Source organism: Moschus berezovskii, chromosome 7 (genome assembly GCF_049115385.1).
Source record: "Moschus berezovskii isolate FMDL1 chromosome 7, NW_MosBer_1.0, whole genome shotgun sequence".
In the NCBI taxonomy this organism is placed as follows: Eukaryota; Metazoa; Chordata; class Mammalia; order Artiodactyla; family Moschidae; genus Moschus; species Moschus berezovskii.
In genome coordinates this window covers 31,921,091-31,935,673 of record NC_142466.1, presented here as the reverse complement: position 1 = coordinate 31,935,673, position 14,583 = coordinate 31,921,091, and the positions used below count along the sequence as shown (strand labels likewise).

General features: G+C 42.6%; 1 protein-coding gene across 1 annotated transcript in view; it reads left to right on the top strand.

Annotated features, from left to right (window-relative positions):
- Positions 1 to 14,583, top strand: part of ADAMTSL1 (ADAMTS like 1) — a 529,587-nt gene that overhangs the window by 398,729 nt on the left and 116,275 nt on the right. Inside the window, exon 20 of the mRNA XM_088837881.1 lies at positions 53 to 180. Within this exon, the coding sequence (XP_088694007.1) occupies positions 53 to 180 (128 nt within the window). The remainder of the gene's footprint in view (positions 1 to 52; positions 181 to 14,583) is intronic.

The window sequence follows — 14,583 nt, the reverse complement described above, 5'->3', positions numbered from 1 at the left end:
AAAAGGAGTCAAGTGACCTGACCAGGTCTACATTTCTTTTCTGTTGCTCCAGGATTCTTCTGCAGCCAGATGATTCCTTACAGATCCTGGCACCTGTGGAAGCTGATGTGGGTTTCTACACTTGTAATGCCTCAAATGCCTTGGGATATGACTCTGTCTCCATTGCCATCACATTAGCAGGTAATGTGAAAAACCCTGTTCAATTTGGAAACTGCTGAGTAGGTGCCTACAGTGTGCTAAGTGGGGTCAGGGAGACAGACATAAATGAGATCCATTCCCTGCCTTTGGAAGTTTGTGACCTATAATTGTAATTAAATGAAGATAGCATGTAATATGAGATAGAATGAATTAAATAAGTTTTGATAACCAAAGAGAGTGCAGTTTCACTCTACCTGAGAGGTCTTAGACTTGGGGTAGAATTTTGATAACAGAGATGCAGGGAAGAGAGCATGAGCATAGATATATACAGGGAAGTAGCCTATGGGGGAACATGACTCATGACCTAAGGTCATCAAATGATCTTTTCATTTCTCCTCCCACCTATTACAAAGGAAACTTTAAGACCCTTGGGTAGTTGGAATTCTGTGACTGTGGGCTAGAGCACAAGTGTTCTTCTCTCCGACTGTTTATTTCAACCTTTTGCTCTAATGCATCTGCCAGTACTTCACCTTTATCCATAGAGCTTAGGCAAACCATTCTATACGTGGCCACTTCCAAAAATTGCAGTTCAGAGTGCAGTGCCTCCCAAAGTTGTTATTTGGGATTTTTTTTTTTAATTTTTAAAACGTTTTTATTTTATGTTGAGGTACAGCCAATTAACAGTGTTGTGATAGTTTCAGGTGAATAGCAAAGGGACTCAGCCATACATTTGCACATATGCATTCTCCCCCAAACTCCCCTCCCATCCAGGCTGCCACCTAACATTGAGCAGAGTTCCCTGTGTTATACAGTAGGTCCTTGTTGGTTATCCATTTTAAACATAGCAGTATGGATATGTTGATCCCCAATTCCCTTACTATCCGTTCTCCCATCCTTCCCCCTGGTAAGGTTGTGGTCTTATAGTAAGACACTTTTATAAAACCTTCCTTACATAGGACGGATCTTTGCCTTTAAAACTAAGAGACCTTAGAGAGCAGCTGAACTCTGAACCAGGGTCCACAGTTCTTAGCGACCAGGCAACCTGAGGTCACACAGCCTCTCAACTGGTGTCTGGGAGAAGGGAACTGAGGTCTCCTAACCCCCAGATCATTGTCCCCTCATCTCGCCACTGATGCTTTCAAGCTGGGCTCCCTTTCCTCAGGTCTGGGCCATACAGCCTTTGTGGCGGTGTGTTGCATGTGTTTGTATTTATTCTTTTCAATTGCCGCTCCCATGAGATGATTTAGTCGTTGCTAGAAAAGCCGACATCACCCCACACTGACCTCATCCATCCACGCCAGGATTATGTTGTCACACTGTTTTCCAATCACACATGCTACTCCCTTGCATATCTGTTTAGCAACAGTATTTCTACCCCCATGACCTAAGGCTGATCTGGGAAGGGACCTTGAGCAGGACGCTTTGCAGAGAGGATGAAAGTCAACAAAGAGTAAGGCCAGCTGAGGGGCCCTGAGGTGGATTACAGACTATTATTAATGCCTGTTTTTTTGTGAATAGAACATTTGCTTTGCTCCTAATGTATTCCAGTCATAATCTTTGTGCCCCTCTTTGTACAGAGTCCAGATGCTTGGCACCCATCTGGTTAATTCTCTTCTGCCTTACCCACCCCCCAACACAGTCTGCCTTGTCCAGGGCAGTGCGAACATCCTTCCAACTGCTGGCAAATAGTGGCTCTTACAGGATTAACTCTCTTGTTTATATTTATCCAGATACGGTTCAGCTCTGTCACAGACTAAATACCCTTTGTTCACCTGAATTTAATACGATTCATGAAAACCTGTCTGGAATTAAGCAAAGCAATTGTAACATCAGGCTTGTCTTCAGCTCTTTGAAGAGGAGCTATTGGAGGCTGCCAAAATGTTCAAAGCCAGGAAAGAGAGAGCAGCCAAAGAGGCACCGGGGAAGAAGGAGGAAAGGAGCTGAGCGATGAAGTAGTGCACGGACACCACACCCAGAGCTTAGGGAGCTGCGTCTTTGTCTTTGGTGGTGGGGTTTGTTCAGGTCTGCTGGCAAGTCTGTCAGACAATCCCTCTGAAAGTTAAGGATCAAAATGGAGATGTTGCTTTAAGATTGTATTTGTACCTTTACCTGGGATTATCACCTAGCCCGACGTCAATGTCTACACTCACAGTTTTAAAGTGACTCACCAGCTACTGTTCTGAGCACATCCTCTGCCAAGTATTATCAGTGTGGAGCAGTAAGTTAGACCTGAGTTTTGTGATCTGTGATGCTTACAGACTAGTGAAGGCAATAGATGTATATGTGACCACCTAGAATCAAGAGACAGAGTTTCCTTCAAATGTACCCATTAAGATCCTGCATAGCCATGTATAAGATACAACCCAAATACCATGTAAGTGGTGGGGGGGCACTTGCAGGGGGGGAGATTTGAGGCATCTCTGAAGGATACAGTTCTACTGTTCTTTAGCTGTGTGACCTTGAACAAAGGGTATAAGCTCACTGAGTCTTCCTTCTCATCTGTAAGCATGAAATTAATCATATTTTACAAGATTGTTTTGAGGATAAATAAGATTGCACATGTGAAAAAGCCCTGAGCCCAATGCCAGGCACATAGTTCACACCTAATAAATATTTCTCTTTCTTTCTCTAGCTCTTCTAAGATGAAACACATCCTGAAATCAATTCTAAAATGTGTAAAACATTAGCTCAACTTTGCATCCATGCATTTTTCACTGTACATCTTCATACTGAAAATTTGCAAGTATTGGGTTGGCCAAAAAGTTTGTTAGGGTTTTTCCAGAACTCAAACCCAAACAAACTTTCTGGTTTAACCAATACTTTATAAGTGTTAGTCTCTCAGTCGTGTGCAACTCTTTGCAACTCCATGGACTGTAGCCTGCCAGGCTTCTCTGTCCGTGGGATTCTCCAGGCAAGAGTGCTGGAGTGGGTTGCCATTCCCTCCTCCAGGGGATCTTCCTGAGCTAGGGCTTGAACACAGGTTTCCTGCATTGCAGGCAGGTTCCTTACCATCTGAGCCACAGAGAAGCCATTAGGAGCTAATTCAGCTCTGTCTTTGAGCTCATGCTCAGTTCAGTCATGTCCAACTCTTTGGGATCCCATGGACTGTATAGCCTGTCAACTCACTTGTGATCAGATCTTCATGGTAAACCCCAGTACCTCTATGCTTTAAAAGACATTGTAGAGTTGTGGTTTTTGTTTTTTGTTTTTTACCGCAACTTCAGTATAAATGTAGGCCAAAAAAAAGGATTTTGTTTGAGGCTCAAAGCACTCAGGTGCGGAGAAGGCAATGGCAAGCCACTCCAGTACTCTTGCCTAGAAAATCCCATGGATGGAGGAGCCTGGTAGGCTGCAGTCCATGGGGTCGCTAAGGGTCGGACACGACTGAGCGACTTCACTTTCACTTTTCACTTTCACACATTGGAGCAGGAAATGGCAACCCACTCCAGTGTTCTTGCCTGGAGAATCCCAGGGACGGGGGAGCCTGGTGGGCTTCCGTCTATGGGGTCACACAGAGTCGGACATGACTGAAGTGACATAGCAGCAGCACTCAGGTGTCCCCTTGACATTATCTTGCTAATGCACCTGAATTGACCAGATGTGGGGAAATCTGTTCATAGTAATTCACGAGAGCAAGCATAGTGTGGCAGTTAAGCCTGCAGGCTCCAGAGCCTCACAGTCTGGATTTGAATCCTGACTCTGTCACTTCCAAGGTGCATATTCCTGAGCCGCTTCTTCATACTCTCTGACTCAGTTTCTTTATTTGACTTATGGTGATAATAATAGTGTTTGACTCAGAAGGTTCTTGTGGAGATTAAATGCCTTCATTCATGTAAAATGCTTATAAGTATGCCTGGCATGTAGCAAGCACTCAATACTTGTTCACTCTTATTATTGTGAAGATAAAGCAAAAGCCAGGTTATTTTTACAGTAGAGGAGATTCCTTTTCAGAGACTGGAATGCTCACAAACCCTTTGGAGAACACCTCTGTCTAATGTCTCAACATCTCAATGTCAAGGGGAAAGCTGAATTAGCTATCTGAAAAGTGGTTGGAGTGTGCCTGAATTCAGAGCAAGGGAAGTGGCTACACGAGGACTGTTTCACATGGGAGAGGAAGGGAGAGCTGATGAACGACCCCCCCGCAAGCCCGTAATTAGACCATTCCTGTCCCCCCATCCTCTGAGATGAGTGTGTTGTCAGTTCTGCTGCTCAGGTTTATGGTAGGTCCATTGGTACTGTCTACAATTTTTGTTTAAATATAGAAACATCATTTAGTTTTAGATATACCAAACATTCCTGCTGTTGCTGCTAAGTTGCTTCAGTCGTATCCGACTCTGTGCCACCCCATAGACAGCAGCCCACCAGGCTCCCCCATCCCTGGGATTCTCCAGGCAAGAATACTGGAGTGGGTTGCCATTTCCTTCTCCAACCAAACCTTCCTGCTCTACCTGATTTAATCCTGTAAAATATTGTCTTTAGAGCTTCTTTGCTTCCCTAGATTGTCTAAATTGTCTTTGCTTCTCTCTAAATTCATCAGTATGTGTTGATTTTTATCTTTTAAGTCCGAAAAGTTTTGAGAGTACTTTACGAGTACCTCTCAGGGTGGAGATGCCTAATGTTTCCCTACCTACTTCCCTGGTTCCAGAAACTCACAGCCATGTAGACCCAGTGGCACAAAACTCCTTTCTGTCCTAAACTGGACTCAACTGGATGCTTCACTGGATGTTTCACTGCTCAGAAAGTAGATGGGAGGGGAGGGTAGCAGCAGCTAGGGAGGAGTTTAAGAATGTCACCAAAATGTCACATACCTAACATGTTGAAGGACAGTTGACTTTGTGTGCATTTGTAGCCATAGGTAAAGGAGAATTTCTGGTGTGCACAAAGACAGGCATGAAGATTGGAGAGCCATCTTGACTAGTGAGAGTCTGCATTCAGCCAGCACTGCTCAGAAAACTGCCCGATCCAAATGGTGTAGGCAGCGTTTTGAAGGAAAGCAGTAGTTTCCTGGTAAATTGCTTCAGTCTGGACCAGTGGAGGGGAGCTCTGCTTACCAATGCAGATGAGGCCCATCCAGGTGTTGCCCACTGATGAAGTCATAGCCATGAGGGAAACGGTTTTGGTTGTCATTGATTTTATAAGATCACAAAAGAGATACTGTAAGGCCTGCTTGACATCATCAATGGAAAATGGGAAGATGGGGGCTGAGGGATGAGTGTATCTTTCATTGAAGGAGAGAACACAGATGAGCTCATCCCAAGTGTTCACAGGAAGAAAGAGACATGAAATATTTCTCCTTTCCTGGCATGTTTTTCTGCTTTTCTATGAGTGGAATAGCTGACACATATTGTGTCTAATAAAGAGATCACAGAAACCTCACTGGGAAAATAAAAATAAAAGGCAGTTGGGTTTTTTTTTTTTTAATTCTCCTTTCTCAGCCCCCTCCTCATTATGATTTAGTAGTTGCAATAAAGACAAGCAGTTTTGTAAGGTTTTCATAATGTAAGTCATTTCAAATTGGCATTTCTGAATTCTTCATCCAGCAACTCTGTTCACTAGGGGAGGATTCTGCTTCATAGAGAGTTAGGCTCAGAGAGGACCTTGTCACTGTGGTGACAACCAGCAATGAAAGATTTGCCCCAGTGCACCAGATCAGAAGGAAAAGCACAGAAGTTTACCTGTGTTCCTAGTGATGCTCTGAGCATCAGGGTAATGGCCATTGACTCATTCAAGCTGCCATCAAAGGACCTCATTATCTGTTACAATACTGAGTAACCAAGATTCTGAAGTTTTCCTCAGTATGTATAGATGTGTAGCACACCTGCTGAGGAAGCCTAGCTTTCATAGAATTCAGATGATAGGGATGAGAGTATAGCAGGAGAATTCAACTTTCTCTGCTCCCCAGCAGAATAGAGGAAGCAAACAAGAAAATGATCTAGCCCAGCCCATCTCACATCCTGAAAAAGCAATTCCCACATCTGTTCAATGGAATGAGGGAAGGATGGGTGGTGAGACAGGTAGTGGGTACCATATCCTTGGAGTGTTGTTCCTTGGAGAGGCTGTAGCATCAAGCAGCTGTCCTGGGTATGGGGTCCCTCATCTAGGACTCTGCAGTGGAACATGCAGAAGAAGTTGCTGCCTTAGAGTCCTGGGGAGTCGTTAACTTCGGTGAATAATCAGTAGAGGTAATGGTAGTAATCTGACATACTGGCATTGGTAAAAACTATGTTTAGGGAATGGTGGTTGAAACAAGGGAGGAAAAAGAAGCCAGGAAACCTGGGGATGTGTAGGTGAGGATAGTCTAAGCCCTAGACTTCCTTAGATCCTAGTGTTAGTCACTCAGTCATGTCCGACTCTTGAGACCCCAGGGGATCTTCCCAACCCAGGAATCGAACTTGGGTCTCCCGCATTGCAGGCAAATTCTTTACCATCTGAGCCATCAGGGAAGCCCTTAGACCCTACAGGCCCTGCAATATTGATACCAAAGGCACACCAACTGAACAGAATCACAAAGGCAAAGAAATACCAAGTCCTTATATTTTGTGCAAGATAATTAATTGGTAGTCACACTGTTGACCCTGACTCCTCAAGAAAAGGTTAAATTAGATTTAAATCATTTTGTCAATTTTCTGGAGGCATAATTTACATCCCATAATATCCACCCATTGTAAGTGTTCAATTCAGTGATATTTTAGCAAATTTTTTAAGTTGTATAACCATCATCACAACAAAGCAAGATTTTTGTTTTCTTAAAAACACTGTTGAAGTGTAATTCACATACTGTACAAATCAACTATTTAAAGTATACAATTCAGTGGCTGTTAGTACATTCAGAGTTGTACATTCATCACCATACCCAAATGTTTAGAACATTTTCATTATCCCAAAATAAATTCCACACCTCTTGGCCATCACTTCCCAATCGCCTCATTTCCTCCAGGCCTTGGTGACTACTAGTGTACTGTGTCTTCACAGACCTGCCTGTTCCAGATCCTTTGAATAAATGGGGTCCTACATGGTCCTTTGTTAGTGACTTAGCATAACGTGTTCAGGATTCACCCGTGTTGTGACATGTATGCTGCATTCCTTTTTGTGGTAGAGTAATAGTATTCCGTTGTATGAATATACCACATTTTCTTCCACTCATTAGTTAATGGACATTGGGGTTATTTCCAGTTTTTGGCTATCATGAATAGTGACCATTCATGTGCAAGCTTTTGTGTGGACATCTTTTCATTTCTCTTGAGTGTATATACCTAAAAGTAGAATTGCTGGGTTGTATGGCACATTTATGTGTAACTTTTTAAAAAACTGTCAACTGTGTTTCAAAGTAGCTGCACCATTTTGTATTTCCATCAACAGTATAAGGATTCCAATGTCTACATCCTCACCACAGCTGTTATTGTCTATTTTTTTTAATTATAGCCATCCTCATGGATGTAAAGTGATCATTTATTGTGACTTTAATTTACATTTCCCTGATGACTAACAATGTTGAGCATCTTTTCTCGTGCTTATTGCTCGTTTATACATCTTCTTTGTTGAAGCAGTAGCTTTGGTGATAGAGGCAGTGTATATGGCCTGCATATTATTCTTTTATTTTGCCCTAACAATTTACCACAAACTTAGAGTCCTAAAACACAAATATTTTGTTTTAGAGTTCTATAGGCCAAAAGTCCAGTACAGTCTTACCAGGATAAAACCAAGGTGTCAAAGAGGTGCACTCCTTTCTATAAACTCCAAGAGATAATGCTTTTCCTGTTCATTTGGATTGTTGGCAGAATTTAGGTCACTGTGACATAGGACTGAGACCTCTGATTTCTTGCTGGCTGTAAACCGAGTGTCATTCGCAAGTTCCAGAGGCTGTTGCATTCCTTAGTTTTGGCCCTCTTCCTCCGTCTCAATACTGGCAGTTGGAGACTTTCTCATATTGCCTCTCTCTGACAAGCTATTCAGTATCCCTCTTTTAATTTTAGGAGCTCAAATGATTAGACTGGCCCACCTAGATAATCTAGGGTGATCTCACTATTTTAATGTCAGTTCATTAGCAATCTTAATCGCAACTACAACTTTAATTCCCTTTTGTCATGTAATATAACATAGTCATAGATTCCAAGGATTAGAGTATGGACAGTACCACACCCTATCTGAAGGGCACAGCTCGTTTTTATATTTCTGTTGCCAACTTCAGTTCAGTTGCTCAGTCGTGTCCAATTCTTTGCGACCCCATGAATCACAGCACACCAGGCCTCCCTGTCCATCACCAACTCCCAGAGTTCACTCAAACTCATGTCCATCGAGTCGGTGATACCATCCAGCCATCTCATTCTCTGTCGTCCCCTTCTCCTCCTGCCCCAATCCCTCCCAGCATCAGACTCTTTTCCAGTGAGTCAACTCTTTGCATGAGGTGGCCAAAGTATTGGAGTTTCAGCTTTAGCATCAGTCCTTCCAATGAACACCCAGGACTGATCTCCTTTAGAATGGACTGGTTGGATCTCCTTGCAGTCCAAGGGACTCTGAAAAGTCTTCTTCAACACCACAGTTCAAAAGCATCAATTCTTCGGTGATCAACTTTCTTCACAGTCCAACTCTCACATCCATAGATGACCACTGGAAAAACCATAGCCTTGACTAGACGGACCTTGGTTGGCAAAGTAATGTCTCTGCTTTTTAATATGCTATCTAGCTTGGTCATAACTTTCCTTCCAAGGACTGAGAGTCTTTTAATTTCATGGCTGCAATCAGCATCTGCAGTGATTTTGGAGCCCCAAAAAATAAAGTCTGACACTGTTTCCACTGGTTCCCCATCTATTTCCCATGAAGTGATGGGACCAAATGCCATGATCTTCGTTTTCTGAATGTTGAGCTTCAAGCCAACCTTTTCACTCTCCTCTTTCACTTTCATCAAGAGGCTTTTGAGTTCCTCTTCACTTTCTGCCATAAGGGTGGTGTCATCTGCATATCTGAGGTTATTGATATTTCTCCCAGCAATCTTGATTCCAGCTTGTGCTTCTTCCAGCCCAGCGTTCCTCATGATGTACTCTGCATATAAGTTAAATAAACAGGGTGACAATATACAACCTTGACGTACTCCTTTTCCTATTTGGAACCAGTCTGTTGTTCCATGTCCAGTTCTGACTGTTGCTTCCTGATCTGCATACAGGTTTCTCAAGAGGCAGGTCAGGTGGTCTGGTATTCCCATCTCTTTCAGAATTTTCCACAGTTTATTGTGATCCACACAGTCAAAGGCTTTGGCATAGTCAATAAAGCAGAAATAGATGTTTTTCTGGAACTCTCTTGCCCTTTTGATGATCCAGCGGATGTTGGCAATTTGATCTCTGGTTCCTCTGCCTTTTCTAAAACCAGCTTGAACATCTGGAAGTTCACGGTTCACGTATAAGAAAATCATAAATCTAATGTTAGTAGAACTTCCAATTTTTCCATATAAGCCAAACCAAAACACACACACACATACACACACACTTTTTTTTTTAATTTCTCCTTTTTTTGTTTAACTGAGTCTGACAAGTTCAAATTTTTAAAAAATTCTTTCCAGACTAAACATGTGAGTGAACTGAACATAGCCTGGAGGCTACAGTGCCCTCTGGTTCAATCATTCATTTTCTATATTCTCTGCTCAAATATTACACCTCATTTTCCAGCATAGTCAGAGTGTCACTGAAGTATAATAATTTATTTTATTAGATTACACTAAGTAAAACCATGTAATGATTTGGATGGGAGAGAAACATTTATTTTTTTTCACTACTACTAAAAGGGAAACTTATTGTAACAATAGAATAGGTAAGATTTTAGGGTATTTGTCTCATTACAAAACTCAGAGCAGCTTCAGAACTATAAACCTGTGTCCTTATTGTAAACAGAGGGGTTTTAAATAGATGCACTCTTGGGTCTTTTTCAGACCTAAAAGTCCTATGAATCTCTTATATACAAATAAAGTACGGTAATCTCCACCCACCACTACCAGCTATAAACTCCCCTTACTTAAAGTTCTAACATTTGCAAATTTATTTCCTTTATCTTTTGGAGACTGGAAAACTAGATGGCAAAGAAGGACAGCTTTTGCAATGAAGTCTAGGGAAAATTACAGATGAAGGGATAAAGAATCAGAGAATTGGTGAAGAGAAAGAATGTGGAGTTGACTGAAATGACAAATGCTGATTCAGGAGGCAGGAAGTGGAAGTGAAGGAGAACTTGCAAGAGAGACAGCAGGACAGGAAGGAGTTAAAAATTCCTGAGCTATAAAATGTGAAAGGCACTTGGAAGGAGACCCAGACTAAAGAAAATATCATGCATTTTAATATGACTATTATCCGTAACAAAGCAACTCTTGTTGAAACTGCCAGGTAGCCAGATCCTGAAAAGTTTCTGGACAGCAGGGGATGGGAACTGGACATTAACAATCAGGATCCATCATTACCAATTTCAAATGTACAAGATGGTGTTGGTATTTTGAGAAAAGCTTTCATAGGTTCATGTTGATTGTGGTCCCTTAAATTTTGACTCATGAGTTCTTCAGTTCTTCAACTGAGAATTCTCATTTCAGGGAGTTTTCACAGATTTCACTCTGGTGGCCCTTCTGAGAAACCTATGATAATTGCAGTGTAAGCAGAGGCTAACATTCCTTAAAGCATTCTCACTAATTACAAGGCATTATGCATTGATTAAATCTGGAAAAATACAGTTTTCTTAGTGTTCGATAGTGAAAGCACGTGAAACGTATAACACCTTACTGCTGTGTATGCGAATATTTAAATTATTTGGCATCACTGACTTATTCACTTTTCTCTTGAATTAAGATTAGATCATTTGTGGATCTGACTATAATTTTCTTGAACAGAGTCGTGAGGGCACCAGCAAATTACCCTGGCATGCATTGTTTCACAATTTCTCTGGAAGTAGATCCTTTCTGAGGTCTCCAATATGTGACTTGACACTTTGTCTGTTCAGAGACTAATACTAGTTTCAGGAGAAGCCAAGTGAAAGTCGTTCAGTCATGTCCGCCTCTTTGCAACCCTGTGGGCTGTATATTCTCCAGAATACTGGAGTGGGTAGCGTTTCCCTTCTCCAGGGGATCTTCCCAACCCAGAGATCAAACCCAGATCTCCTGCATTCCAGGAGGATTCTTTACCAGCTGAGTCACAAGGGAAGCCCTAGGAGAAAATTAATTTCTTCTTCTGGTTAGCCTGAAACCCTCACAGTTCTTCAAAATAGAAACACCTGAGTTCCTTCTCACTAAAAGATTTGTTCCCTCTCCTCTTTCTTGTTTCTTCCTTTATTTCTTTGCACTTGTCCTTTCTGTGTGTTTTCTTGGTTTATCAAAAGTTCCAGACACTGTTCCTCAGTGTTTTCTCCCTGTATCATACCAGGGATCATGCTGATAATAGTTAGCATGTATTCAGACCTCATGTTATGCAAACAGCTTTACGAGCATTACTGCTTTCGGCAACCATAGAAGTAGAAAACAAGGGTACACAGAGACTAAATAACTCTCCCGAGGCCACTCAGCTATTGAGGGATGGAGTCTGAACACCTGCCGTGTAGGCACCTCTTCTCACACCCATGCCTCCTGGAGGCATCATGATTTATCACATTCTTTTGCTGCTGCTCGGTCTTCCTGAGTGTGTCTTCCCGGGTCACTCAGTGGTGAAGAACCAGCCTGCCAATGCAGGAACCGCAGGAGACAGGGGTTCGATCCCTGGGCTGGGAATATCCCCTGGAGGAAGAAATAACATCTCACACAACTGAAACGACTTAGCAGCAGCAGCAGCCAGCATTCTTGCCCGGAGAATCCCATGGACAAAGGAGCCTGGCAGGCTACAGTCCATGGGGTCCCAAAGAGACTGAGTGATAAAACATGTATGCGCTCCTGGATGTAACCCAGAATCTCTATCTGAGCAGTGCTCCAGGAGGACTCTGCCATACTCTAAGCACCATCATCTCAAACCTATTTGCCATTTTTACATCCTTCCCAGAGCTCCAAACCTGCCTCCTGCAGTCGTGGTTTCTATTATTGCCCAGGATCCCAGTCACCTTTAACAAGTCTTCTCATTCTCCTTGCAAATGAATACACAGTCATACTTCCTGAGATAGATTGCCTCTTACTCAACAGTGAGAATCTGAAGGGTTTAAAGTACAATTCATTCTTTCCTCTTCATTTTTCAATTTTTATTTTTTTTTATTGAAATATAGTTGCCTTGAACTCCCAGATGTTCAAGCAGGTTTTAGAAAAGGCAGAGGCACCAGAGATCAAATTGCCAACATCCACTGGATCATGGAGAAAGCAAGAAAGTTCCAGAAAAACATCTATTTCTGCTTCATTGACTATGCCAAAGCCTTTGACTGTGTGGATCACAATAAACTGTGGAAAATTCTGAAAGAGATGGGAATACCAGACCACCTGACCTGCCTCTTGAGAAACCTGTATGCAGGTCAGGAAGCAACAGTCGGAACTGTACATGGAACAACAGACTGGTTCCAAATAGGAAAAGGAGTACGTCAAGGCTGTATATTGTCACCTTGCTTATTTAACTTATATGCAGAGTACATCATGAGGAATGCTGGGCTGGAAGAAGCACAAGCTGGAATCAAGATTGCTGGGAGAAATATCAATAACCTCAGATATGCAGATGACACTACCCTTATGGCAGAAAGTGAAGAGGAACTCAAAAGCCTCTTGATGAAAGTGAAAGAGGAGAGTGAAAAGGTTGGCTTGAAGCTCAACATTCAGAAAACAAAGATCATGGCATCTGGTCCCATCACTTCATGGGAAATAGATGGGGAACCAGTGGAAACAGTGTCAGACTTTATTTTTTGGGGCTCCAAAATCACTGCAGATGCTGATTGCAGCCATGAAATTAGAAGACACTTACTCCTTGGAAGGAAAGTTATGACCAACCTTGATACTATATTAAAAAGCAGAGACATTACTTTGCCAACCAAGGTCCGTCTAGTCAAGGCTATGGTTTTTCCCGTGGTCATGTATGGATGTGAGAGTTGGACTGTGAAGAAAGCTGATCGCCGAAGAATTGATGCTTCTAAACTGTGGTGCTGGAGAAGACTCTTGAGAATCCCTTGGACTGCAAGGAGATCCAACCAGTCCATTCTAAAGGAGATCGATCCTGGGTGTTCATTGGAAGGACTGATGCTAAAGCTGAAACTGCAATACTTTGGCCACCTCATGCAACGAGTTGACTCACTGGAAAAGACTCGCTGGGAAAGGTTGGGGGCGGGAGGAGAAGGGGACGACAGAGAATGAGATGGCTGGATGGCATCACCGACTCTGTGGACGTGAGTTTGAGTGAACTCCGGGAGTTGGTGATGGACAGGGAGGCCTGGCATGCTGTGATTTATGGGGTCACGGAGAGTCAGGCACAACTGAGCGACTGAACTGAACTTCATTGAACTGATAGTTGCCTTACAATGTTTTGGGTGTACCACAAAGTGATTCAGTTATTACAAGATATTGAATATAGTTCCCTGCACTATACAGTAGGTCCTTGTCATTTTTGATGGCTAAGGATCGTAGAGAACCATTTTCAAATGCCATTTGTGACTCATGATGTTAGAAGAGGGGAAAGAAGATTAAACATGGAATAATTAACATGTGTGCTTATTAGGCACTTTTTTCTATTTGCCTGCTTAACAAACCAAACCATAAGTATATGATGGCTAAAATAGATTTTTTTTTCTCACTCACCTAACATCTAAAACAAATTATTTCACAAGAGGGTTTTTGTGGTTTGGGTCAAGAAATGGCACAGTTGACTTCTGCTCACATTTCATCAGCTAGAAACCCGCACCTTACCCACATCTCACTGCCGAGAGGCTGACAAATGACCTAACTGTGTGCCCAGGAAGGAAAGGAAAAGGATTTGGTTGATAACAGATCTTTCTCTGCCATCGTGCTATTGAAAACAAAGTTGCTGTTAGCAGAAACCTGGACTTCGGACCTGAGAAAAATTGCTTTCAATGCTCTCTGTACTTGGCTGCTCTCAAAAAAGAAACCTTCATCTCCTCTGACTCCTCTCTCCATCACCTTTATACTGGGCCAAAGATATTTTTCAAGCACATATATTCAGATTTTTTCCCATTGGATTTTGATTTTACCCAGAGTCACACATAAGGGAAAGAGGCGTGAGCCAGAGCCCAGACTATGCACAGGAATGTATTAATAGTTCCAAGCATTTGCTCCCAGGGCTGCTCATCCGTCCCTGCCTGTCTCTCCAGCTTCCAGTCCTCCCAGGTCAGGTCAGTGCCTGTTTGGCCGAACACCTCTACTGTAAAGGCAGCCCAAGGTGGCACTCCCCCACGTCACTGGATGTTGACAGGCAAGTGTTAGCTAACACAGGTTCACCCTTGTACCAGGGCTGCTCTTGCTTACCACTGAGGCTCTGGACCCCCTGTTCCATCTCATTTCAACAGGAG